General features: G+C 45.4%; 1 protein-coding gene across 1 annotated transcript in view; it reads left to right on the top strand.

Annotated features, from left to right (window-relative positions):
• The window catches only part of CLMP (CXADR like membrane protein), a 77,274-nt gene that overhangs the window by 31,583 nt on the left and 17,967 nt on the right, over positions 1 to 27,724 (top strand). The window contains exon 2 of the mRNA XM_031443469.2: positions 27,135 to 27,292. Within this exon, the coding sequence (XP_031299329.2) occupies positions 27,135 to 27,292 (158 nt within the window). The remainder of the gene's footprint in view (positions 1 to 27,134; positions 27,293 to 27,724) is intronic.

Here is a 27,724-nt window from a genome sequence, read left to right as displayed (position 1 = left end):
GGCGATTGCCTGTGTGGCCTCCATGGAGGGCAGTGCTACTAGCCGATATGCCTGTAAGTTCTAGGGCTATTTAGTGAGAACTTTTGGATGGGAGCTAGTGTTGCATCTTCAAGTGTGCTGGCCTGTACTCCAATCACAAAGAGAAACTAGCTTTCACTGACAATAGAAGTCAAGTCAGGGGCGTCACCCTTGATACTACCTGCATAGAGGAGAGGGTGGGAGGGCACGGTTCACGGGGTGCCCCCGTCTTGCCTCTAAGAAAGAGAAGGGGGAGGGGCTCTGTATTCATCCAGGGTGGGCCGTCAACCCACTTTTTCACCAGAAGGTCAGTATACGACAGCTGTTTCATTCCAGTATCTTCTCTGAAAGGGAACAAAAAAGAACCAAAGGAAGAAGAGCCGAATAATTAAAGAGGAATTTCCTCAGCCTAGAGGTGGGAAGAATAGTGCCTGGGAGCAGGTTAAGTGGGCGAGTGGTTTAAAAACAGATACTGCATAAATGTTGTCAGGTTCTGTATGCGTGTTTGTGCCCCCTCCCTTTTTGAAGTTCACAGAAAAGTTCCTTTCAACTGTTCCAGCCCCCGCTGCTTTGTTAGAGAGCATAAGGAGGGAGGATGTTCTATTTCCATACCTGGGCCAAAATATTAAGTGGGAGAGGGAAATCTCTGGGGACAGATGTGGTCATGGCAGTAGGACTCAGAGGAGAGAAGCTGGCAGGAGGAAAAACAGGAAGTTCAGAGAAAAAGATCAGATAAAAGTTTTCAGTTGCACGTTCCTGCATAAAGGGAAAATAGCCGTAGCTCTTATTTGCTCAAACGCTGGAGGCTTATCTGTGCCTGGGGAGAGGCGAGGAGTTCAGTGTTCCAGACGATGGGCAAGCTTGAATGTCAGTGCTTCGTGCAACACGAGCCCTGAAACCTTGGGGAGCCTCATCAACAGTGGTCCAGGGAGATGCTTTAATGTCAATTACAGTTAATGTCATTGCTCTGTACTCTCAGCCAGATGCGTTTCGTGGCAAGAGATTTCATTTCCTAGAGAAAACCTTTAGAGAAAAAAATAAATGTCCTCAGTGAACTTCCTCTGAGGACAATCTCTATCGGCCCAGTGGCTGGAACACTTTTCTCAGCATACTTCACATTCAGGCATTTCTTACACCCCTTCTGTGCTGCAAGCCCCTTCTTGGGCCCTCCTGAGTCTGTACAGTACAAGACATGGCCCTGAGCTTTCATCATTTACAGTCTGGTTGGAACGTATATGATATACAATATGAAAAGGTACCAAGGGAAGGGAGGAGGGTATAGCTCAGCGGTAGTGTGTGCCTAGCATGCATGAGGTCCTGGGTCCAATCCCCAGTACCGCCATTAAAAATAAATAAGTAAACCTAATTACCCACCCCCCAAAAAGAAAAACAAAGAAAAGATACAGAAGGAAATATGGAGGCGAAGGGGGAAAAAATGACCAGGTACTCTGTAAATATTTTCCCATTTTGAGTTTTGGAGAAAATCAGAAGTGGCTGCCTTTCAGGGACTCCTTCAGGGGACTATTAGTGTGCCAGGGCTGTCATGACAAAGTTCCACGGACTGGGTGATGCAAACAACAGAGATTGACTTGCTCACAGCTCTAGAAAGCCAGAAGCCGAAGATTAAGGTATCAGCAGGGTCGGTTTCTTCCGAAGCCTCTCTCCTTGGTTTGTAGATGGCTGTCTTCTCCCTGTCTTCACATGGTGTACCTCCTCCTCTTATAAAGACGCCAGTCATGTTGCATGAAGGCTGACACTAACAACTTTATTTTAATTAAACTGTCTCCAAATACCTTCACATTCTGAGGTAGTGAGGGTTGGGACTTCAACATATGAACTGGGGGTGGGGGGTCATGATTCCACCCATGTCAAGGGGTGTTTAGAAGAGGAAACGATTCTCACCCTTGTGAAAAGTAATGTGAATCTATCAGTAGGGCTGCTCTGCTCCCTGCTAAGTGTGTGGTACTACGGGAAGGAACTCAGGAGATGGAGAAATTGCCATGAGCCAGAGTGGTTTGAAGAGGCTTTAGAAGAGGTGAGAATGGAGAAGAAAGGGAAGTAGGACTTAGATGACAATAAAGGAAGAGAGTCGGGAGGAGGAGAGGGCATTCCTGGAGGAAAGAGTAGCGTGATTCAGATGGAGCTCTCAGAAGACACGCTCGGAGGATGTTGACTGCACCGATCTTGTAAGATCGGAGCGTTCATTTTGTAGCCTTGTAGTCGAGGAGAGGAGGGGACGTGAACTGAAACTCGAGTGTGGGGGGCTGGGCTGCAGAGACGCTGTCTCCCACTGAAGGCTTTTAAACTTGGCAGTAAAATGAGAACAGTAATAACATATGTGAACAGCCCCTTAGAATTATTAAGATTTTTCATCAACGTTATCCCATTTCCTCGCCGCAGATATTTAACGGAATCAGCAGGGCATCATTATAACCATCCTATAACAAGGAGATTGAGGTGGTGAGTTTAAATTGCTTGACTAGCAGATATAAGGGCTATGATCAGAACTGCGCTGTAGGCAGATTAATCTGACAAGCTGTGAAGAATGCTTTGGAGATTGAAGAGGCAGGGGGCAGGGAGCTATTAGAAATCAGAACAGGAGTGAAGTGATGAAAGTCTGAATTAGGGGAGTGGTACCCGAAGTGGAAAGATTTAAACAGACATATTATGTTGGTTTTGGTTAATAAACATGCTAAGAACAAAGATGCTCTGAGATTAGCAAAAATGCCCCTGGGAAGGGTAACGCATTTGGTTCTCACCAGGCTTCTGCATCTCAGTGTGAGTTAATTGATCAGATTCCTCCCTGACTTTGGTAAATAGGAACAGGGAGAGCAGAAGTGCAGCTCTGTTCCTGTGTGTCTCTTGCAAGCACTTAGTATATTGCACTGTAATTATGTATTCATGTAGCTGCCTCCCTCACCAGACCACGAGTTCCTCTAGGAAAGCGACAGTATTTTATTCATATTTTGCATACCCAGCACCTTGTAGAACGCTGCAGTAGTTGTAGTAGTTAGAAACTCAATAAACACCTTATGAATGAATCAGTGAATGGATGAATGAATGAATGAATGCATGAATGGATGAATGCGAGTGAGCAGGCAAGAACACCGACACAGAGGAGGGGAAGAGCATAAAAAGCAGAGGTGAAGGGCCTTAAGGACAAGTGTCAGTGACTTCACAAGGGCCCCCAGGACAGCCTCCTCTGCATGCAGGTAAACTGACCTAACAGACATCTCTGGAAGACCAAGAAACTTCAAGTAAGTGGCTTTGCCCACCGGGTCATTGCAGGCAGCAGCCTTTTTCATGCATGGACTTTACAGAACTGCTGGGGAGATGGCACCGATGATGTGAAATAACTTATTTCAAAGAATAGATGTATAAGCATAAACTGGTGGTTTCCTCTCCATGGCCTCACCCTGTCAGTGCTCCAGGGTCCTTTCCCGCAAGCTTCTGGACGACCACCTGTCCTCTCTCCTGCTGCCCCACTCCAAGCTGTGTCTCTGCCTGGCACGTGGTGGGGCCCCTCCAAGCACCTGTTGAATGAACAAGTCTGCCTGTAAGAGAGAGCTAGTGAAAGGTACAAACGTCCAGTTATATAATAAATAAGCCACAGGGATGGAATATGGTCAATAATATTGTAATAACTGTGTGTGGGACAAATGGTTACTAGACTCATCATGGTGATCATTGCATAGGTATGCAAACATCAAATCATTATGTAGTACACCTGACACTAACATAATACGGTACGTCAATTATATTTCAGTTAAAAAAAAAGAAAAGTTGTGAGATAAGAGGAAAGAACCCAAATAAATCAGCGTGACTTGTTCTCTCAGTGTCTATCGGGAGGCCCAGGTGGGCTGGACTCACTTGACCTCCATTCTTTTATTCCCCTGGGGTATACATAGGTCTTGCAAAAACTACAAAGATGGGTACTAGATAGTTCCTGCCTTCCAGGAATTTACTCTTTCCATGGGAAGAACAGTGTCTTCCTGACTGGTGTTGGATTTGTCCCACATTGAGCCAATCTCATTTGTTGGTTGGTAGTATCACCTCATGGTTAAAAGCAAGGACGCTGGAATTAGACTGCATGTGGCAAAAAGCCTAAGATTTGGGGAAGCTAAACAACACTTTATAATCAGGGCTCAGTAGGCTCTTTGGATCCACATGTTGTCATATATACTTTAGAGTCATCTCCTCTGGTGATCGTTTAGATACTTACTTCCTGAAAATTCAGGGCCCCTGAAATCTGGCCCAGCTGCACCATATCCTAGCTCAGCTAGCCGCCCTGTGCCTGAGCACATGCTCTGATTACACGGGAAATAGAATATAGCCCTTGCCTTGCAAAGCAGTGAGCAAACGCTCTGTAAGGAGAGGAGGTCTGGGTGGTGGGGCTAGATTAGGAAGTTAAGTTATTAGCATTCAGGTGTGTGGAAGCTGGCGGTGACCAGAAGACCAGGGGAGGGTGGAGGGAGAGATGGAGAGAGCTGGGCCCTGGGGTAGCGCCAACAATCGCGGGTCGTACCCATTTTACATTTAAAAATTGAAGAGGGTCGATCTCATGTTAAGTGTTCTCACCACAATAAAAAAAAAAGTGCATGACCTTTTTATCTCCATTTATAGATGAGAAAAATGAACCACAGAGAAGTTAAGAAACAAAATCAAAGTCACACAGCTATGAAGTTGCGGGGCTTGATTTCAAATCCAGGCAATCTAACTCCAGCATCCCTGCCTTTAACCACAAGGTGATACTCCCCACCAACAAACAAAAAGCCAACAGCTGAATCGATTACACCTCCCAGGAAAAAAAAATCCTTAAACCTTTATGAATGGCTGTCTAACCGGAAGAACTGTAAGCCTCATTATTAGAACTGAGATGAAGTATTCCGGAGGTTTGCCGGAGAGCCTCTCCTGGGCGTGGTGAGTGCGCATTGAAAGAGCAGGAGAAATTAACGCAGCTGGGAGCTACCTGCGCTTGGCCCAGAGCTGGGGTTGCTGGTGCCATGAATATTCTCCTCCTGGGAGGGCTACAGGTGTGAGCTGATGGGCAGGAGGGGATATGCAAAGTGACAGGGGTGATGCAGTAGGTTCTGTTTCCCGGTGTGTCCACTGAGCTCACTGAGGCTTGGAAGCACGGTGTCACCCTGCATTACATGCTCGGGAGCACAGCTCACTCAGCACATTAAAACCATCAGCAGAACCGAACCACTCACTGAGCAGCGCGTGGTGTGCGAGGGACAGGGTGTCCTCTAACTTCTAACTTGGGTTTCCCGTGGCCCAGACCAAACAGAGCCCTTACCTCTGGCAGCAGCCCTCCACCAACCCATCACAGTCAGCTGTCAGGGGATGGATCAGAGCACAGTCAGCCTTTCATGTTGCTCTAGACCAATGCTGTCCAATAGAAAATACAGAAACAGAACTCAAGTCTGCCTGTAATTTAACATTTTCTAGTCGTCACGTCAAAAACCAAAGAGAAACAGGTGAAATTAATTTTAGTACTATATTTTATTTAGCCCCAAATATACAGAATATGATTATTTCAGCTTATAATCAATACAGAAAATTATTAGCAAGATATTTTACACTCTTTTTACTGCGCTAAATCTTCCAAATCCAGTGTGTATTTTACAGTTCAGCTCCATCTCAGTTCCAGTCAGCCACATTTCAGGTGCCCAGTGTGGCCAAGATGCTGGCACAGCTCTAAAGTCTGTAAGTGTAGGGGGCTAGGTCAGCAGGAATGATCAGGGTCCCTCCAGGTTCCAGTCAGGCAGTGGAATGGGGACAGACACCATGCAGCCAGAGAGACAAGGTAGAAAGAGACCCACCAGCTGGCAACCTGAAGGCCACGTGCAGTCAGTCCAGAAATCTGCAAGGTGGAGGACTCCTTGCACTGGAAAGAAAGCTCCCAGCCTGTTGCTCTATACGACTTCTTTCCTGTCATGATACTCACCTGGCGCCCGTTTTAACTTCGTTTTACCAAGAACATCATCATCCACAAATAGTTCCTGGGAGTACAGGGTGCCTGACACCATGTTAGATATTGGATCCAATAATGCCTTCTGCATGTGCGGTGCCCTGCAGGTTACAAAGCCCTTCACACACAAACCAAAGGGAGAGGTGTATTAATCATCTACAATGTGAGGAACAACACACATTTATTATCTCGTTATTTCTGTGGGTCTGGACTCCAGACACGGCTTAGCTGGGAACTCTGCTTAGCCTCTGAAGGCTGCAGTCAGGGTGTCAGCCAGTGTTGGGTTCTCATGTGGAGGCTCAGCTGGGGAGGGATGTGTGTTCCCTCCAAGTGGTTGTTGGCAGCCCTCAGTTTCTTTGTGGTTGGAGGACTGAGAGTTTCCGTTTTTTACTGGCTACAGACTGAGACCAAGCCCAGATCCTGGGGGCCCTGGGGCCCTCTCCATGGCAGCTCACAGCACGGCAGCTTGCTCCTGCAAGGCCAGCAGGAGTGCTTCTAATGCCAGTCTGCTAGGAGGGAGTTCTTTGTAATTTAACGTAATCATGAATGATAGTCCATCATCACCTTGGCCATGTTTATTGATTAGAAGCAAGTCACAGGCCTCACCTGCACTCAAGGGCCGGTGATTATACAGAAGCATGAACACCAGGGGTTGGGGACGTGCGGGCACCTTCGGGTCTGTCCACTGGAGTGGGATTGTCCGCATTTAACAGAGATGGGCAGCGAGGGTCGGGGAGGATGACAGACAGTAGTGACTCGGCTTGTAGGGAACAAAGGTCCATGTGTTCTGATTCCACGGCCAGTATTCCTTCCACCACAGAGGGACAGTGAGACAGGAGTCCTGCCTGTAGGCAGCTTGTGAAAAAAGTTGGGGAGTAGGAGCTAGAAAGACCACCTAGAACTCAGAGGTGCCCCCACCCAGGGAACAGGTTGTCAGGAGCCTCCACTGGGTTCCTGCTGTGCCCCTCCCTCGATCCATGGAGACACCAGAGATGAGATGTGGGACTTCAGCCTGGAAAGAAAGAATCTAGAATATTCATTAAATTAACAATAGGAAGTACTTGGGGGAGAGGAGGAGAGAATGGGTGGAGGGAGGCCTTGAAGTGTTTCCATTTTTTTGTATGAGACTATAGTTATGTATTCGTCTTAGAACTTCATAAAGCTTTCCGTTTTAAAAGGGTTGATGTGTATCTTATACTACTTTGATAAAGGTGCCTTACCACCCTCACCCTAACCACCAAATCTCCCTCCCCCTCCCCCTTCTCTCTCTCCCTCTCCCTCTCTCTCCAGCCCAGCCCTCCTTGCTGTCGAAGCTGAAGGAACTGAGGTCTCCCATAGGGAGAGAAATCCAGGGGAGGGCTCCCAGCGAGAGGCGGAGCTTGGGGCTTTCTAGTCGTTTGGGGTGGGGGGCGGAGGATGGAATTACATCACTTTCATTACATTTCGTTACCTTTAAAAAAAAATGGGAGGGGTGGGGGGAAGCAACTTACTGCTCTTTCTGCCGGGATACTGGGGGTCTAGAGGCCTTGGAGTACCTGGCTGTGAGGCCGGAGGGAGAGGGGACCACCCCGCTCCCGGGGTCCAGCCGGGGCGCGCAGAGACCTGCAGCGCCTGGGGTTTTAACCGCCCAGCCCTGCGCCCGCCGCCCGCGCAGAAGCCCAGCAGCTCCAGCTCCTGGCGCCCATCTGACTTCTTTGTTTGCGACGAGCTGGGCCCCGCGAGGGTGGCCGCCCCCGGGAGCCTGTTTGGGGCTCGGCCTTCCCCTTCTGTGAAATTCCGGAAGTCGCAGGGCAGCCCCAGGCGACAGGCTGCAGGCCCGGGCGGCTGCTCGGGGAGCCGGGCTGCTGGGTCGGGGCCGCCCCGGATCTCTGGGGAGAACTCACCCCGGGACCTCTTGGCCGGCGCTGTCCAAAGCAAACAGCCAGCAGATGTCCCCGGCGCAGCCTCTGGTGAAACTGTTTATTCTTAGGAGATGGCCATCTCCCCCCTGGGACCCGCCGGCTCCACCAGCCCTCCCACGCTTTCACTCCCTCCGCTCTTCCTCCTTCCGAGCTGCTCTGCTCTGAATTTGATACCACTTTGTGAACTTTTAAAAAGAAGGTCTGCGAGGAAAATTCGACATTCCAGCGTGGAAGATTCACTTGGTTTTCTAGAAAAGAAGGGTTGCTAGAAACTTCTGTGGGGACCTGAGCAGGGGAGGTTTACTGACCCAATATGAAATGAGGACAGACCCTGTCAGTCTATGTTGGCAGCTTGTCACACCTAAAACCAAAGGCTGTTAGCCAGCACATAAGCAAGATTCCATTTATGGTGAGTTATTATCAGTTAAGTGACATTCTGGGCCTACGTGTCAGAAGTATTGCTTTAAAGTACTCTTCTAGGTTCCAGCCATGAGCTGTGACCTTGGAAATGAAAACCTGTGGAAAATCATCTTACTTCAAAGCACTCAATACCCAGCCTACACTCCTGAAAAATACCTAAGACAGACACTTCATTTGGGATTTTTTCCCCCCATTTTTTCCCTCTTGGGACATTAATTTTCAGTCCTTGGCCTTGACCTTACATGTATATTGTTTACGGACTCTATAAACCAGGATCATCATTTTCATAGAAACACTTTACTTTTGAGATCATCAGCACAAACGTTACAAGGATGCTTGACAACTTTCTTAGGTGTTCTGCTGTCCTTGAGGAAATAAGGAAAAAGGAATAAGGAAAAAGGAAATATTTCACACAGTCGAAACAGTTGATTTATTTATTGCTGCTCCCGGATTTATTGCACCTGGCCTCCATGAACCAAGCCCTCCCCTTACGGTCCACTTGTCACACAGCTGAACAGAGCTCTCATGCTCAAGTGTAAACCTAAGCATGAAGCACTCCTGCTTAAAACCTCCTGTGGCTCCCCGTTAGCTAAGCATCAAGGATAAACTCTAATCTTAGTTTGTCTTGCAAACTTTTCCTGGTCTGGCCCTGTCCTCCTTTTCCAGCTCATTTCCAGTCATTAGGTCTGGTCAACTCTGTGCTGAGGTTCCTGGAAATTTCTCATCTTTCCCCAAACATATCTCCACGTCAGCCCTACGATCCTGGAATCCCCTTCGTCGGCAGTCCTAACTGGAGAACACAGAGAAATAGGAAACATCGGAGAAACTGTTATTCAGGAAATAGCCTTCTCCATAGCAACCCTCCAAAAAGCTTTCCACCAATTCCACCAATAAGTAGCATCATAAAGTAATTGTCTTTGACAATTGCCCATAGGAATCGTCCCTTTGCTGATCCCTTAGTAAGAGCTGCTGCCCACTCACTGGCCATGTGCCCTGGCGTCGGACTGAATCAGCCCAGAAGAAGATAAAAACCGTATCTTTCTGCAAGTGGCTCAAAAAAGATGCTGTTTGTGCTAGCAGGGGCCCTGCTCAGCACTTAGGGTCAGTTCTTCTCCTTCCTTAGAGGGTTCTCACATCTATGTCCTCCCCCTTCCTACGATGATTACTTTCTTTGTACTCCTTGTAATAACAGCTACGATGTATTTCATACTATGTGCTTTAAAACAAGCGTTCCTTTGTTTAATCCTTTCAAAAGCCCTGTGACATAGGGATGACTACTACTATGCAATTTACTGGTAATAAAACCAGGTTTAGGCAAGTTAAGGATCGTAAGGCCACACAGTAAATGGCAGAATCTGACCCAAGCCCACTGGGGTGAGCACTCTCCACACTGTTTTTAAACCTACTATTTAAGAGTTTAGAGGAGGTAAGCCTGGGATTTGTTTTGTTGTTACTGACCATTTGATTGTTTTGCTCCTAATCTTAAGTACATAAAATTAAACTAAGAGGAGTTAAGAATTCCCTCCACGACTCAAAGTATTCTTTTCCATATTTATTTTCTAATCTCTGCGACTACCAGGAAACATTTCTTAATGAAACTGATGGGACAAGTGAAGTTTCTCTGCCCTTTATGTTTGAGGGAGGAGAACAAAGAACTAAAAACTAAGTGATCAAACTATTTTGGGGGAAGGACGAATGATCATGTGTATCCATCCTATTTTGGAATGATGTATATTATTTTTGAAATCCACCTGGAGAAGAAAACAAAGATGTTGCAGGTCTTAGCACACATTTTCTGTTCTATGCGAAGCCCATCTGCACACGCGCACGTGGTGTGTTTAGAAGCACCTTTCAACCAAGTTTTAGATTCGTGAATATTTTCTGACTCCTGAACTTTTTTTTTCCCTGCAACCATTTTCAACTCTTATCATTCAAAATGCTCGTGCCACATTCCTCTACGTGGTCGGGACACAGGAACGACGCGGCTCACGACGGGTGCTGGCCAGGGAAGGTGGGCTCCTTTCTGTCTGGGCGAGGTCACCACTGAGGGGACTTCAGTCTATGCAAAAGAAAGGCTGTTGACATGAGTCTTCCCCCTCCTGACCTGCTTAGATACCATCCAGCCCATGCCATTTTTCTTCTCAATTCACAGTACTCAAATTGCAAAGAATTTTTTCTTTTTTTTGACTTTGCCAAAACTTTCCAGAAGTTAGGGAAAAGGTCCGGAGCCTTGATGCCTCTGGGACCACTTCCCAGTACCTCTCAGGTGGTTCCAAGAAGCCCTGGGGACTGTGAGTAGGAAGATGGGAACTGACCTTTGTCACAAAGGGGCCAATCTGAGGCCTCCTGGGGTCCTTACACCCCCTGTATTCCCCTGTTTGGGCATGAGAGTTTCCAGTCTCCAAGAGATGAAAACTATACAGCGTTCTCTACCCTCATTGGTAACTTTCTCTACCTCCTTTTCCTTTGCATACTTTCTTTTCTCACCATCTGCATTCCTAGGAAGGGAGGAGTCCACTCAGTCCTGCTTCAGGATGCTCTTTTCTGAGCATGGGCAGCGTCTTCTGTGTGGCTTAGTGGTTTTGAATGCTAAACAGAGCAGGAGACGAAGTGCAATCCTTGGTTCTCCAAATTATATTTATTTTTCTAGTATTCTGGGCCTGGAGCTCCCAAGGAGGAATAATGTGTTTGTTGAAAAGGAAGGAGTAGGAGGATTAGATGTGAAAGTAAGACATGGTTTCTGGAGAAACTAGTGCCCCAGGAGTCAGAAGGCCTGGGTTCTAGTCCTAAATTTGCTGTTAACCTGCATCAGTGTGACCTGACACTCAGTCGCCGTTAATTTATAAGGTAAAGTACTGAGCACAAACTTGCAACGACAGACCTATGTTCTATTACTGGCTGGGTCGTTTACTAGTTGTGTATCCTTAGGCCATTTATTTGATTTCTCCTGGCCTCAGTTTCATCATCTGTAAAATGGGAATCAAAACTGAAACTATTTTATAGAGTGATTGTTAGGATTAAATAAGATAATATTCATAAAGTTCTTAGCAAGTGCTCAATAAAATTAGCTATTCGAAGTTCCACAAGGTCCCTCCCACCTCTGTACATTTTATGACTCAATTTGCAAGAAGATCATTGATGATTGAATTTTTAATTAATTTTCACTCTTTAACTTGTAGTTCTATTTTGGTTTTGTTTCTTATTTTTTTTAAGAAGTTCCCTTTTTCCTGGTTTGCCGAGATTTTTTTTTTATCATAAATGGGTGTTGAACTTGTTAAATTCTTTTTCTTCATCTACTGAAATGATATTTCCTTTCTCCTTTTCTATAAATATGGGTAACTGCAATGATTGATTTTTTAAACATTAAATCAATCATGTGTTCTGAGGATAAAACTCACTTGGTTGGATGCATTATTCTTTGTACTTACCGCTTGAATGGCCTTTGTTGAGAGGTGCCTGCCTTTCTGTTCACGAGGGATGGTGGTCTGATTTTCTTTTGCGTGTGTGTGATATCTTTATCTGGTTTTCAGGACCAGAGTAATTCTGATCAAATATGTTGGGAAGTGTTCCCTCCTTCTCTGTTTTCTGAAACAGTTTGTCATTTCTCCTCCCTGGGAAGGTTCGGCTCTGGTTTTTAAATGTGAAAGAGACTGTTCCTCCCAATCCTCGCCTTGCCTGCACAAGAGCCTTAATTCTGAAATGGAAAAGAAGTCATTATCTCAAGAGGTAGAACAGTCCAAAAATACTGTTCAAAAAAGGCTTGAACAAGTTAAGGAAAAGTTTTAAAAGGAAGAAGAATTCTACTAAAATCCAAATGACATAATCGCCTGGAATGTTAAGAACTCAAAGTATATTTAAAGATGGAATTCTGTATGTTCATAGCCTCCTGTACAGATTTTATTTAATTATATTTAATTGATCCCATTTAATATAATTTAAAACTTACCATTAAGTATTTTCCTTTCTTCTTGGGAGCCTTCTTCACACAATTATAAGCTTCAGGAGGAAAGAGACTAACTCTGTTTTCCTTACCGTTATCTTCATAAACCTGGCTCAATAGTAGAAAGCTGACAAATGTTTAATGAATGGACAGATGATGAATAAATTAATTAATGCTTTCAGATGAGCTTCCTGGAGAATGTGTGTGTCCCTCTGAAAAATTAATTAGCTCAGCTTCCGTGTGTTGAAGGCCTATTTGGTGACACACATTGTATCCAAGGATGGTTACAAGACAGTCTGCCTGAGAAGCTTAACATCTAGTGGGAGGACAGACGAGCAAATACATACGCACAACAAAATACAAAGACTCATGTCAAATAGGTGTATATTGAGTACTATGGGAAACGGATAAAAGTACTATGGGAAAACTCCGGCTGTTCAGGCAAAGCCACCTACTTGGGTTGGCTCCTTAAAAGAAGGAGAGAGATTTTCCAGGCAGGGAAGGTGAGGCAGTAAAGGGTGTGAGCAACTCCTCGTGGGTCGTGGACAGGAGTGGTTTTTGTTGGATACAAACCCTCCTCACCCCTGTGCCGAGCCTGGTGGGTGTTGGGTATGTGTCATATGTGACTGGTGTGTTTAGGAACGAGTCGCTTCTGCTGTAGGAGGAGGTGTAGGAAGTGGGAGAGTGACTGCTGGGCAGAGTGGCTTGGACCAGACATGGAAAGCTGGAACCTAGCGAAGGAGTTTCCACTTGATCCTGTAGCCAGGCTGCGTCCCCTAGAGTTTGTTAAGTAGAGCAGCACTTTGCAAACTTTTCCACCAAAAATGCTCCTAACAGCAAAGGAGCGTGCACCTCTGGGGACTTGGGGACGCAGCCCAGAGCAATCTGCCATCAGTGAGATGTTTCTTTAAAGTCTTACTTCAGCTTTAAAAATGCATGTAGGGGGAGGATGTAGCTCAGTGGTAGAGTGTATACTTAGCGCTCTGGGTTCAATCCCCAGGACCGCCTATGAAAAATAAATAAACAAACAAACAAACAAACAAACAAACAAACTGAATTACCCCCTCCAAATGTTTAAATGCATACAAATTTAATCTTCTACTCCATATATTTTAAAAAACACAGGGCATTATTTTCAATTTCTTACCATTTAGTAAAATGACGCCCCAAGAAAATACTGATCATGTGACTATTCTGTACTTCTATGTGACCCCGTCACACTGCCCCTGAGCCCCCCAGGAGAAGGGCATGTCTTTCTGAAAAGCGCAAAATGAAGGGACTATCCATGCTGCTCACTGCTGTGTCTGCAGCACCGCCAGCAGGCTCGGACACTTCGCAGGTGCTTGGAAAGTCTTTACTGAATGAATGAATGAATGAATGACGGGCATGATATGACAGATATTCTCAAAAGTGATATAGGCAGGTAGCTGGTATATTATTTCAGAGGCACAACCCAGGAAAATGGAGATTGCACACTTCAGACCTCTACTGCCAGATAGGCCTGTGTGCTAAATGAAAGGTATCTAAAGTCCTTTTTAAAAATGTTTTTATTTTTATTTATTTATTTTTAAATTGAAGTACAGTCAGTTACAATGTGTCCATTTCTGGTGTACAGCACAGTGTCCCAGCCATGCATCTACATACGTATGTTGGTTTCCATATTTATCTAAAGTCCTTTTTGTCTCAGTTTTCTCACCTGTGCCACCACAGCCAAGAGCCTGGAGATTTAAAAGGTGGTGATGGGGTGGGGGAAGCAGGCAAAATTAAGTGTCCATTTGCTTCTGGGTTAATCTCAAAGAATGGTAAACCAGACGCGGGGGAAGACTGTAGATAAAAACTGAGACTACTGCTAAACTAAAAACAACAACCACAAGGAAAATTAGAGCTGTTCTCTGAGAGCCAGCTGAAATAGTGTTTCTCTAGAAGCTTCTGTCTCCTAAATCTCGCCTCAGATGACTCACTCCTCTTCTCTTTCCCTTGCAACCCCGCCTTGAGTGGTCACTTTGCTCCCACCCAAACATCCGGCCCTACTCCTGCGTCTGTGTCTGGCGAAGTTCCCTCTGCCTGTCCCCACCCTACCTACTGAAGCGCTCGGATTCTTCAGACCACGAGGATTACTTCCTCCACTGATGCTCATCGCCCATGGGGTTGCCTTCTCCTCTGAGCTCCTGTGACTTCACAGGATTTGCCAATTTTATACTGTCGCACGCTATTCTCAGTCCATCACACCACTTACAACTGTACTGGATGCTCCGTGAGGGCAGGAATCAGGAATCCCGTGTTAATCCTACTCCCGTCTCATTCACAGAACCCTGCGCACAGATGGGTACGGTACCCGCGCACGGGAGCCAGGGGTCGAGGAGATCCACCCGCGTGTCCCACGCAGCTCCTCGCAGGGCTAGCCACCCATTTCTCACCAACAAAAATCTTCTGATCTCTGCTAGAGTTCTGTAGAGGTCATGTCCCCAGAAAGGTCACAGCTGGGGGCCAGCGTGATATGCCCAGAAAAGCTGATTCCGGGACTAAAAGCCACAGTGGCTTTTAAAGACCACAGAGAAAATGAACACTTTAAACAAATATTTTTCCTAAGAAGGCTCAGTCTCTTGTAGGGTTTCTAAGCTGCAAACACAGCAAAAAGATGAGGGTGGAGGAAGGAGGGTACTGGGCAGAACAGGGCTGCATTTATATCGGCAGGATGGCTTCTCCCCAAGGTCTCTGTGCTTCTCTAGTGCATTTTGAAAACCTTGATTCATTTCTCCCCAGTCTGAACCAAAATAGCTTAAATACAACATGCCTGATGAACAGAAGGGAAAGGAGAAAGGAAGGAAGGAAGGAAGGAAAGAAAAAAGACAGTAAAAAAAATATGTATCACCCCCACTTTTTCTCTGTGGATTCCAAAGTTCAACAAAATGATGACAGTTTCCTAATTCCAGATGAGACTTGCTTTCATGTGGCTCTGGTACCCTTCTCTCAGGCAGGGTCCTATGGAGAAGTCAGAAAGGTCCTTTCTCCTTTTCTCTCACGCTGAACAAAGGAAGCCGCAGCAGGAATACTCTCTGTAGGGATGTGACCACTCTGTCTCCAACATGAGCCACCTGAGGACAAGGACCTGCAGCTCTGTCCCTGAAGGACTGTCCTATCAGGCACAGGATTAGACGGCAGTGTCACAGCTGAGGGACACATCCTGCAAAGAGGACTATCTGTTGAACAAGACAAGTGGGAGGAAAAGAGCCACAGGTGTTATCGAGTTGTTAGTTGTTGTCAAAAATGGAGCAGAGAAAATGTCTAGGGCGTCGAAGATGATGCCGGCTCCCCTCCCCCAATCACTTATTGGTGGTGGATTGAACACAAGTCTCCCCAAATCCCATTAAGATGAAAGTAAAGGAATAAAACAGTTGTGAATCCACAAGGACAAAATCAAGGGGAAAGAGAAATGTCTACAGACGTTTGGATGAAGGGAAGCAGAGGGAGAGAGAACTGACTTAACAGATCGCGGCGGCTGAAACCCGCTGCTGTGGGAGGGAAGCCAGCTCGTGTGGAAAGGCTCCCGTGGAAAGGCTCGGGAACTGAGGCTCCACAGGTAGAGCAAAAGGATGAGCTGAGGAGTGTTCTTAAAGCTGGGGGATCGGGTGAAAATCTGTTAAAAAGATCAAAGTTTCTCCTTCTGCACCCTCCACAGAGAAACCCCAACTCCCCCCTCCCCACCCCACAGGAGAGAGGAGTTTGGGAGGACCAGACTCGGAGACGTCGGGCCCAGCAACGAGCAAAGAGCCACACTGTAAACGTGGGGATTCCCAGTCGGGGTCGGGAGGCCTTTGCTCTGAGGCTGTTTGATTTGCATTCTGAACAGGACCCTGCTGGCCACTGGCAGTCATTACCCACCTCCCACTGACAGATGGGTGCCCTGAGAATTCTTCTCTGGAGAAAGAAAACAGCTTCAGGGGGAAAGCCTCCGGATGCTGACATTTGGAAATCCCACAGCGGAAAAAGCCTACAGCGAAATCCGAGGTGCAGAAAGCCCTGTTCACTTGCAGCACTGCCAGAGAGCTTTCTGGTATCTCTCTCTCTCCAACAGGAGACATTTGAGAAAAGCAAGAGGAAAACAGAAACAGAGACCATGCAGGGAACCCTATGATCGATATCCTAAGGGACACAAGGGGAGAAATTGTAGAATGTTATACAAAAGGAACCAGTTCATAATAATAGCAATATTTACTGAACACTTACTGTGTCCCAGGCATGTAGTAAAACTAACTTAATCCTCATTACATGCTTTAATCCTATGTAATGCCCATGAGTTGGTTACAGTTAGTTCCCCCATTTTATAGATGAGGAAACTGAGGGACAGAGAGAATGGAACTTGTCAAAGGTTGCACAGCCAGAAAGGAGTGTGTACTAAATGTATTTGAATCGCTGATTTTAATGATCTCTAAGAAATCCTTTGGAAAAAACTCTTGGAACAACTCAAACAACACGAGAAAAAGGTAAGAAAATGAGAAGATCAACCCTGGAGGTCCAACATCTATCACATGTGTGCAAAGAGGAAGAAGAGAAAAATGGAAGGAATTATTTTAAAATTATATACTAACTTTTCCTGACATTTAAATGAAATGAGTTTTCAGATTGAATAGCCTAACAATAAATGAGTGGAGGTGGGGGGAGACCTATAACCAAAAACCCATTTTAGCCAAATTTGACATCTCCAGGGATGTAAGATAAGATCCTAAAAACTTCCAGACAGAAAAAAAGAGGTCAGTTATGAAAGACTGGGATTTAAAATGGTATCAGACTTCTCAGCAGTCACTCTGGAAGCTGGAGGTCAATGGAGCAATGCCTTGTGGAATTTGAGTGAAAACTGTGTTCAAGCTAAGATTCCACAGCAGCCAAAGCGAGAGTCAGGTGAGACATTGGATGCACGGGAAGTGGATACCTGTAGGAGGGAAACCAAGGTATAGGTGTGGGGGAGAGACTTACCTTTTACTGTTTACTGCTTTGTTCTGTTTGAATGTTTACCATATGCTTACACTACATTATTCCAAAAAGTTTCGAATCAAAACGTCACTTCTTAAGTGATGCCAGTAATTAATTAGATTTGGGAACCACCAAAAGCCCTTGGGTGATTTCCGGTTCTTCACTCGTCTCCCGTAAGCGTGAAGTAGGCAGGGGGAAGGGGCGGTCAGCCAGAATCTGCTGTGCTGGTGAAATGCGAAGATCATCTGGAAGACAATCCTCTGGCGAGCCAAAGCCAAGACTCAGCTCTAGGTCATTTGAATAAATACATGAGTGAATGAAAGAATAAATGAGCATGAAGCAGCCATTTGAGTCACTTGGGTGTGGGTGAGTGACGGGAAGGGAGTAAAGCTAGGGGAAATCATTTGGCATTACAAATCCTCCTGTGCTGAGACCTGACATTGTCTGCAGGGGTATATACTGGGTGGAGGGAACCAAACGGCAATGCTAGGTCTGTTCTTGCCGCCTTAAGGTGAGAAGCTGAAGCCTGGTTTAGCAGATTTAGCAGCACCCCATCATTAAGTCGCGTGCAGATCAAGGTCCTGATTTTCAGTTGCCATTCTCTGTCTCTGGAAGGAGAGGACTTCTGAGATGTTTCTTGTGAAGCACGAGCTAAGCCCAGTTATTGTTCTGCTCACAAACATGCTGTAGAAAACATAATAAAGCTTCCTGCAGACCTTAAGTACTTAACACACTAGTTACTTTTAAGCCCTTTTAAAGGAGTCTGTGCTAAATGAATGGTACGAATGGTCATCTTTTCATGAACATATTAGTAAGAATATATTCCGGCACTTTGTCCAAATGATAATAGGTCTGTAGCATCAGCCTCCTGGAGAAAGACTATATTCTTGGATGTTGGATACAAATGCCATTTGGGGGGATTACTGTCTTTCACATTTGACCTGCCATAATCTTGGAAGGTAATTTCTTTTTTTTTTTCCCTCTGTGATATTAGCATGGCACGGCTTCTGTAAAAATTTCCCCACATATTCCAGGAAAATGTATTACCAGAATGATAGGAAGAGTATAGTTTACATCATTTATAAAGCATGGGAGGTCTGAAGTCAGACGGAGTTGAAATTATTAGCTCTGAGATCGTAGCCAATTACTTAACATCTCTGAGTCTTAAGTTTTGCTCTGCAAAATGAGGTAAACTCTGCTTCATAAGGTTAAGTGATTAAATGAATTTTTATATATTTAAAATGTATACATATGTGTATATCCCTTAGCATACAGTAACTGGCATATTGTAAGCACTCAATGAATGTTAGATATTGCTAATAATATAAAGCATTTTTATAATTTGCAGAATACTTTCAGATAAACTAACACTAAGTTACAATTCCCACATTTTCTGCAGAACAAAACTCAAAATATGTACTGGGGAGGAGGGTATAGCTCAAGCAGTAGAGCGCATGCTCAGCATGCACAAGGTCCTGGGTTCAATCCCCAGTACCCCCTCCAAATATAAATAAATAAACCCAATTACCTCCCCTTCATAAAAAAAAAACCAAGAGAAAATATTCATGGGAAATAAATACAAGTCATGTAGTGCAATGCTTTGCACGTAATAGGCACTCAGAAATTGTTAGCTATTAGTGATAAATATTTCCATAGGGGATTTTGAAATATATTGGATGACAAATTTGTACTACCATTTTGTTTGCTTCCTGGCTCTTCTGTCTGTCCCTAGAGAGGGTGATAGAAGCGGAAACAGATGAAATTCAGACCGGTCATCTTCTCTTTGTCGTTAGCTCTGATGGGAAGGTGGAGGGGGAAGGATAAAGTTAAAGGCTGAGCTGAGGCTTTAATTTATCAGTGGATTTTAATTATCAACATAATCTCAATTCTCCATTGCCGTGAAGCCCTAAAAATTGACTACTGCTCTCTCAGTAGCCAGTCTGTGTCTATTTTTAATTTCCCTCCTCTGGTCAAATCTCTCTGCCGAAGGTAATAAAAGATTTAGATTTAGGAAGCGACTTAGCATTTGGAATGAGATAGAGGCTATAAATAGGCATGTCAATGAACTAGGTTCGTTCTTGGAGCCTCAGCGTCCGAGGCGTATGTTCCCGTCTGATCTGCATACTGATGCAGGCAGGCTTGTAGGGGTCTCTAGACAGGTGTGTGTGCATGTTCCTGCACATGTGAACTTGAATACATGCATGGAACATGGATGAGCTTGCTACTGAGAACAGAATTCTGAGGGGTAACTGGTATGTTTCTCAGTGGCAGAGTGATCCCTGTAGACCAGGTTGGTAGCCTTCCTCCGACAATTATTACGGAGAAATCAGGATAATACGTTACTCCCAGATAGTCAGCCCCTAGGCTGTGGGTCAGTGGTGTAGTTTACATGCTGATTCTGTGACATTACTGACCAGCCTGTGAGAACTTGTCAGGACTGAGGGTCCATGATGATGTTCTAATCTGCCGAGCATGGAGGTCGCCTTGGCAACTTGTTTCCTAAGCAGTCAGGCTGCCATTCCCAGTCTTTGGAATGTCATCACCTATCGATTACAGCTGCTAAACGTCCAGCCCATTCTTCAGGCCCAGGTTAAATACTTCTTTTTCTGTGAAGCCATCCTTGATCACACACTGCCTTGAACTGGATGTGTTGGGTGCCTGTTTTGTTTCTCTATGATCGGGACATCTTCATAGACAAAAGATGATGTCATTCCTCTTTGTTACCCCGGCATCACCCAGGCTGGTAACAGGAGTGCGACTCATATTCCTTGAACAATTGTGTGCGCCTGGTTACTTCCCTCTGGGTGCCAACTTTTTTGTCAATGTTCCTGTTAGTCTGTGGCACCCAGAATCTGAAGCATCCTGGATAAGGTGTTTGATTAAGGAGGTCAGTATTCCTGAATATCTTATGATATACAATAATACACAATTTGATACTAACAGACCTGTCAAGATCTTGTAACAGTTTTGCTGTGGTTTCAGATTCTCATTGATAATGAAAGAATGTGAATAATTTAGTATGTTTTAGCAGATTAGTTATGAAATTGGCCTAAAGGCAAAACAATGACCAAGATGACCTTCTGGGAGATTCTAGATTACCAGTTACAGAGGATCTAGATTACAGAGAAACAGAGCATTCCGGGGTTTTGTAATTCAGTAAATTACTGGCCAAGAACAAAGGCTTATAACTAAATCAAAAGGACCTGGAGGTTTCTTCTGCAGATTCCTTGTCCCTCTACGCCGCCTGGATGGATTCTTGTTTCTTCTCTCTTTGCCTTTCATTACTGACTCTGCAGACAATACTTTACAACACCCGAGTGACTAATTTGTTTCGTAAAAAATAAGTTTTTTTGGTCTTAGACAAAGTAAACATCCATTCAGTTGGAAAAAGTTAAACCAGTGACCTTAAGTTATTTTTAAAAAAGCGTATGTTTCTATTTCTTTAATGAAGTTCCTCTCAAATGCCTGACCATGTTTCCACGTTTTCCACAGCCTTCGGAAACTAAATGCATACAGTTTGAAATTTAGCATATAACCACAAATGGCAGCAAAGTGCTTATCAAACTTAAATCCGTGGCAGTCTATAATTCTTTGTCAGTTTTAATCCTTTTTACTAGTAATACAAGAGCTATATTCAAGGTCAGGCACGGCTAATCCTCTCTAAGTAAATGCTGCCCCCTTGTGGATTAAAATATCCACAGATAGCAAAGAAATGCTCTAGACGTGTGGGCCAGTTCCTTTCAGTTCTATGAAAGAGCCCTTCCGTGATCTATAAAAGTAATGTTACAGGGGAACAAAAGTAGACCATTTGTACAAATTGTATAAGCTGATTGATGCTGACAAAATCAATTGACAGCTAACAGTATACATCGGTAACCTACTTTGTATACTAAGACAGTGCCTGGACTAAAGCAGGCACTCAATAAATATTTCGTAGAATGTTCTAGTTAGAAAGGACATGAAATACTGAGCTCAACATCCACATGTAAGGATCCCTTTCACAGCTCCTGTCATAACCCCCACCTGAGTGAGTCCACTAACGGGAAATTCACTAAATGATGCAACTCATTCTCCTATGAGGCAGGGGCTGTCAGAAGGTCTTATCAACATATTAAGCCCAAATGGAATAAATCCTCTGTAAGAGAATCATGTTGTTTCACAACTGGAAAGAGGTGTTGGAGATCTCTCAGCTTACCATTTTATGGTTGACTCTGTTATGCCACTGGGACCTAATTCTACTCTCTGTAACAACACCCAATAAACCTATTATTTGTTTTGCAGGGTTTTAAATGTTGGAAGGTAACTACCATGTTACCCCTTAGTCTTCCATCCTCCTAACTTTTCACCCATAATTGTGTCAACTATTCCTCCCACGACATGTTTTTTAGATTCCATCGTCCCCTAGTTACAACCCTGGATGCCAACACTTTTCGTCAATGCCCCTCTCATGCGCCGCTTCTAGAACTGAACACACGTGTTCTGATGGGCTTGTTTGACTAGGATAGAGGACAAGGAAGTGGTTGTTCCCCCTGTTTGGGACATCAAACCTCTTTTAATGCAGCCCAGACTCCATGGGCTTTTTCAGCAGGTTTTCACGCTACTAGTCAGTATAAATCTTGTCGCTCCCGGGTCCTCTGGGTCTTTCCCACCCTCCGCTGGTGTCGAGCTATAACTTCTAACAATTGTCTCTATTAAATTTCATCTTGCTTTTGGCTCAGCTAGCAAGATAGTTATATATCTGACGTGGGTCCACTCAGATTAGGTCTGCTACCTAACTGTGTACCATCCATAGTTAATAAACATGATCTCTGTGTTTCCAACCAATTTCAAGGCAAAGGCAATGAACTTTGGTATGGCAAAGAGAACAGAATAACAATTCTATTGTTATTGGAGGTTGGTGCCTGTCCCCCCAATGCCACCCATCAGCTGTGGCCTTGAATGGGTGATGTTCAGTTTTCTCTTCTCTGAAACAGAGCTAATAACATTAGCTCATAGGGCTCATGTGAGATAATGCATTTGACTAGGCTGAGTTAATTGTTATTTGCTAAATAAATGTAAAGTGTTATTAATCATTAGCTTTCAGATGGTTTGAGGAGGGAGGAGAAACTTTTATCATCTTCTGTATTCCCTGTATACCTGGCAGGTGAAGAGCTCCATACAATTTTTTAATGTGGATAAATACACACGAAATGCATAGTGAGAGTTTTTCACAGAGGGGAAGGGAGGTGAGATCATCATTTTTAATCAGCCTGTGTTTAGCCTGGAAACTTTAGCTAACATCTATCAGCACAAAGCTCTCCCTTTTCCCCTGTCCTCTCCTTCTTCTAGCCCTGCTCCCTCCCTCGCATGCCCCCTCCTTCCACTCCCCCTCTTACTTCCTACTCCATCTTCCTCATCCCACCTTTCCCCTCCTCCTCTAAAACCAACCCTCAAGCTGGGAGGCAGGAGGAAGCAGGAAGCTCACCGTCCCCCAAACCGAAGCCCAAGGCTCAGGCTGCCACCTTGGTCCTTGCACCCACACCACTAATTTGAGGATTATAGGAACAAATATTCACCTCCTGAGGGGAAAAAAATAACAAAGCACCGCACCAATTCCCAGACGTCTGAAATTCCACTGAGACCCACAGCTGCCTTCCTTCAGCTCCAGGCTCTCTCTAAATATCAAATAGACGTTTGTCTTTGAGAAGACAGTAAAATGAATCAGTCACTTAGCAGCTCAGAGTGAATCTGGTTTTCCTTTCCTGAAGACCTCGTAAAGAGAGCTGACTGGAGAGATGCTGGGACTGGGATGGATGTGGGGCTGGGAAGGCAAAATAGAGAGAAAAGAAACTTCCCTGGATCCCAGTGGGGGCGCTCGAGGGGGCTGGCAGAGAGGACGGGGGCTGGCAGAGAGGACAGGGGCTGCCTTCTGCTCAAGCTACTCCCTCCTCCAGGACGGCTTCCTGCCTTCCCTCAGGTCTGCGCAGGAAGAGCCTGGCTGTCTTTCTAGAACCCCATCGTAACTCTATCACTCATCGGAGTCTTCCTTAACCACTCTTGTCAAAAATGACTGATCCTCCATACAATACTACTAATTTTCCTAGGTGTGATCATGATGTTGAAATGTATCAGCAGAAAAAATATATGTACACACGTGGAGAGAGAGAGCAAATGTGGCCAAATATTAACAGTTGCCCAGCAAAATGACGTTCAAACTCCTCACAATTCAGCTTCACCTCCTCAGCACGTTCTTCTGGTTTTTCTCATCTTTCAAAGTACCATGTGTACAATTATTAATCACCACTGGTTGAGTATGTACTGTATACCCTGTGCCAGTGGCAGACCCTTTACAGACGTCATATGTAATCCTTACACTAATCTTTCATGGTTGATGTTTTTATACTCATTTTACAGAGAAGAAAAATGACTCAGAGCGGCCAGGGAATTAATTGGTCGTAGGGCCACTTAAGTCCACATCTGGCTCCAAACTCATACTCTCTGTTGCATCCTGCTCTATCTTGAATTATATACAGTGTTCCAGAAACGGTCTGGAAGGTACTTACCTGCGTGTACACACACACACACCCCCTAATGAATTTTATATATATTAGTCTAGAAACCAGGTGGCCTTTGGATGAGCCATTTCTTTCTAAGCCTCAATTTCTTGATCTATAAAATAAGTTTATTTTAAAATTTCCAAAATCCCTTTTATTTTTCTGAATGACATTTGATGCCTTTGATTCTCCTGAGGCTTTCTTGAATATTCTATGTAAAGGGAAACACAAAATTCTCCTGCCACTCAGGTGAGTGAACAGGTCCATTGAAAGGAATGTATCCCCACTCCTGTGTGCTGTCACCAGGTGCTTTACCTCCGTGTCTTACTTAATTCCCATTTTGCAGATGAGAACACTGAGGCTTGGAGAGGGCAGTTCTCCCAAGCTCCCAAGGGTCCTTTGCTAAATGCCTGAGTTGTACGCAGAGGCTTCAGCTTAGGGGGAGCCTGTGGCTTCCCTGACTGCATTTGCACGTGGAGGCATCCTCACCACTGCCACCTTCCCACACCTCTCCCCACCACTGAACGCCACCAGAGTCCCAGACACACAGTAGAGATGATCCCTTTACTTAGAGTTCTGTCACCAGCCAGCTTTGTGACTTGACATGTCAATTCTCCAGACTGCAGTTAAATTTTGATGACCCCTAAGGTCTTTCTCAGCAAAGATGACTCTTTCAATTCCCGGGGAACTAGAGGTTGGCCAGTAGGTGTTTGGATTCCTGCTGACCCCAGGGACAGACCCGTGCTCAGCAGTCCCCATGAACACTGCAGAGCCTGGGGGTCGTACGCAGAGCCCAGGCTCTTGTCTGCGTAGATTGTAAAACAAGGGTATATACAGGTTAAAGAGCAGAGGAGGACCTGAGAAATGCAGGGATCCTGAGGAACTGAGGTTCAGGGAGGAACAGAGGTGCATGCGCCCTGATCTTGAGGCTCCCTGCCTTGGTAAAGTCATTTATATTCACCGAGTGGCCCCGTCCCTGCACCGCTGTATTTAATTCTGGGTATGGTATAAATAGGCTTGGCGCTGTGGCAGAGCACACCACCCACCACCAAGTTTCCTTTTGGGACATCAAACCTGAGCCTTTGATTCCCTCTAGTGGCTCAAATCCACAATGTTCGTTCGTAACTGATTCTTTGCATTTATTTATTTGATGTAGAAAAAATGCCTACTGTGTGCTCAGATTGGTGCTGGGTCCTCTAGCCTTGCCGGGGCTGTGGGACCCTGGCTTCATTTGCGCACTGTTGTGTCCAGTGGAAGGCGATTGAGGTGGAAGCCAGAGGTCTTCCTTACAGGCACTGCTCAGTACAGTGCAAGCCAGCTCCTTTCCCTGCTGCTCTGTTGCTGCTTTATGGAGGCTGAGGAAAGATGGGTTTTTACATGTTATTTCTGTCACTAAATGAGTTTTCGGACCTTGGGCCGACTCCTTTATCCCCAGATCTGAGTTTGCTCATTGGTAAAATCAGTGCATGGGTTTGATTCAAATCAATCCAACAGGTATTTTTTGAGTATCTGCAGTGTGTGAGAGCCGGCCTGAGTGCTTTGGGCATGCAATGCTGAATGGAGCTTAATCTCAAGGAGCTTATGAGCTAATGGGAGAACCAGACATCCAGGAAGCCACATAAAACAAAGGGCCCAGGGTGGGGAAGGTATAGCTCAGTGGCAAAGTGCGTGTTTGGCATGCGTGAGGTCCTGGATTCAATCCCCAGTACCTCCATTAAAAAAAAAATTTGTTTTTAAGGTATTATATCTACTTTTAAAATTTTTTTTAAAAAGGCACAGCAGCATAGCATGGCTGTCTGAGTGTGAGCTTCGCAGTGAGACAGATCTGGGTGGAGCCCTGCCCTGCTTCTTCCTAGCTGTGTGATACTGGGCAAGTTGCTAACCCGCTCTTCTCATTTCCTCAGTAGACTTGGGTAATAATCCTTTCTGCATAGAGTTGATGCTCAGCGTAGAGACATACCACTGGAAGTGCTCACGACACAGAAATAACAGAAACCTTCCTGAGAACGTCAGTGAGACCCCACGATGGGCTTATCCTGTGGGTTCTGAGCCCTTTCTTAGGCTCAGCAGACTCCTTGTCTCCTTTCTTTGCCACGAGCTTGGGAACCCACCTGCTGCTTCTCTCAGAGCCTCTGAGGGCTCTAACCCTGAAAGAGAATCACAATCTCCCCTGCTCCCTTCCTCCTTATTTCTCTCCCCTGCAGGCAAGAAGCTGGCCCTTTTCCTTCCCACTGATTGGCTGCTAATCGGTTTCGGGAAATGAACAGGGAATAAGAGAGGGAGTTTGTGTGCTTCTGTTAGTCACGATCCATCCTCGGTCCTCAGTGCTTAAAGCCCTTCTGAAGTGACAGAGTGAGTTCTCTGCAGGAGAGAGGATGTCACACAAACCCTGGACCTTGGGGCTGTTCCAGCTTAGAGGCTGTATGATCCTGTTACATTGTGAATGGCTTGAAAGAGACCATTTTTCACACTGAGCTTCTTATTACTGTGTAAGGAGGTGGAGGAGGATCAGGGCTAAAGCACACCTTGAATGCCAGACACGTCATACCGAGAATCAGGTGAGGTACCATCATACCAATTCATCAGTCATCAATACAGTAGATTTCATAGTCAGGGACTGAAAGAGATCAACAGGAAGGAGAGAAGGTGAACTTAGAATCTAAAGTTGCTGGGAGAAGATGAAAGTTAGAGGTAAAGAAAGCCAAAAGTGGGACTGAATCCCTATTGGCCAAAGAAATATTGGATGCAAGAAGGGACAGGATCCAAATGTGGTAACTCAGAATTTTGCTTTGGATAGAAAGTGCTGCTTCCTATTTTGAAGCCATATGATATGAAACTACAGAGAACGACGCCAGAAGTTGGGGGGATAAGAGAACATGTGTTTGAAAGCAGGAAGTGCCTATAAGAGCCCACTTGTTCCTGGAGGCACTGCCGCATTGACTCATAGTTCGGTGAGTGTAGCTTGTCTTTAAGAAGGATCTGAGGAGTGAACTGGTATCTGGAGCCTGTCCTGGGAGGATGCCAACTCCTGTCTCCCCTTGTGGTTTCCGTCCTTTTTGGAAACCGTTGCTAGTCAGAGAGCAAAAGGTCAAAAGACACAGTTGTTGACCTGAGTGATTTCATTGTTCACAAAACCCCAGTCAGGTAGGAAAGAGGGGTGTTAGTAAGAGTGTAATTTGGGGGGCGTTAAGGAAGAGATGATGGATTCAGTTAGTGGAGGATCCAGTGTGAGACCTGGCACTTGCGGTACTTCTGGTCTAGGATTCTTCCAGTACCTTTGCCCACAGAAACATCCAATAATTATTAGTTGTAACATTTGCTTCCCACACATTGCCATCCAGTTTCTGCATCACTCATCAGAGGTTTTCCTCTTCCAGTTTCCTACTGTGTTGGAACTTTGGGGACTCACACTGAGATCAAGAGAGTGGCAGAGGAAAAGGTCACTTTGCCCTGTCACCATCAACTGGGGCTCCCAGAAAAAGACACGCTGGATATCGAATGGCTGCTCACGGATACGGACGGGAACCAGAAAGTGGTGAGTGTGCACTGGCCAGGGTCCCGCCACCTCTCTTCTCGTCCCCCACGCCTCCCCTGGTCCCCCAGTCTCTCTCGTTGTGTCAGAAAGCGACAGACCTGCTCTTCCATCTGGCTTACTGCTGACGGACTCCAGACACAAAATCATAAACCAGAAAGGTAGTGGGTGGTGAGGATAAGAGAGTCTGCGTTCCTTGGCCAAGCAAGAGAGCCATCTCTCCTTTGCCCAAGGAGGGAGCTTGAACTAGTGGTGTCTTTCCTCTGAAGGGGACTGAGATGCAGCCGCTTGATTGCCTAGTCCCGTGGGCCAGACTGTATAGCCTGCTCCTCTTCCTCCTCTGAAACCATCACCACCTGCCAATGCTTAAGCGTCGCGCGGTCATGACTTCTGTGTAATATGATGAAGAACATATGATACAGAGGAACAAGTACA

The sequence above is a fragment of the Camelus dromedarius genome, chromosome 34 (genome assembly GCF_036321535.1).
Source record: "Camelus dromedarius isolate mCamDro1 chromosome 34, mCamDro1.pat, whole genome shotgun sequence".
Classification (NCBI taxonomy): Eukaryota; Metazoa; Chordata; class Mammalia; order Artiodactyla; family Camelidae; genus Camelus; species Camelus dromedarius.
The sequence above is the reverse complement of the archived record's forward strand: the minus strand, read 5'-3'. Positions and strand labels throughout refer to the sequence as shown.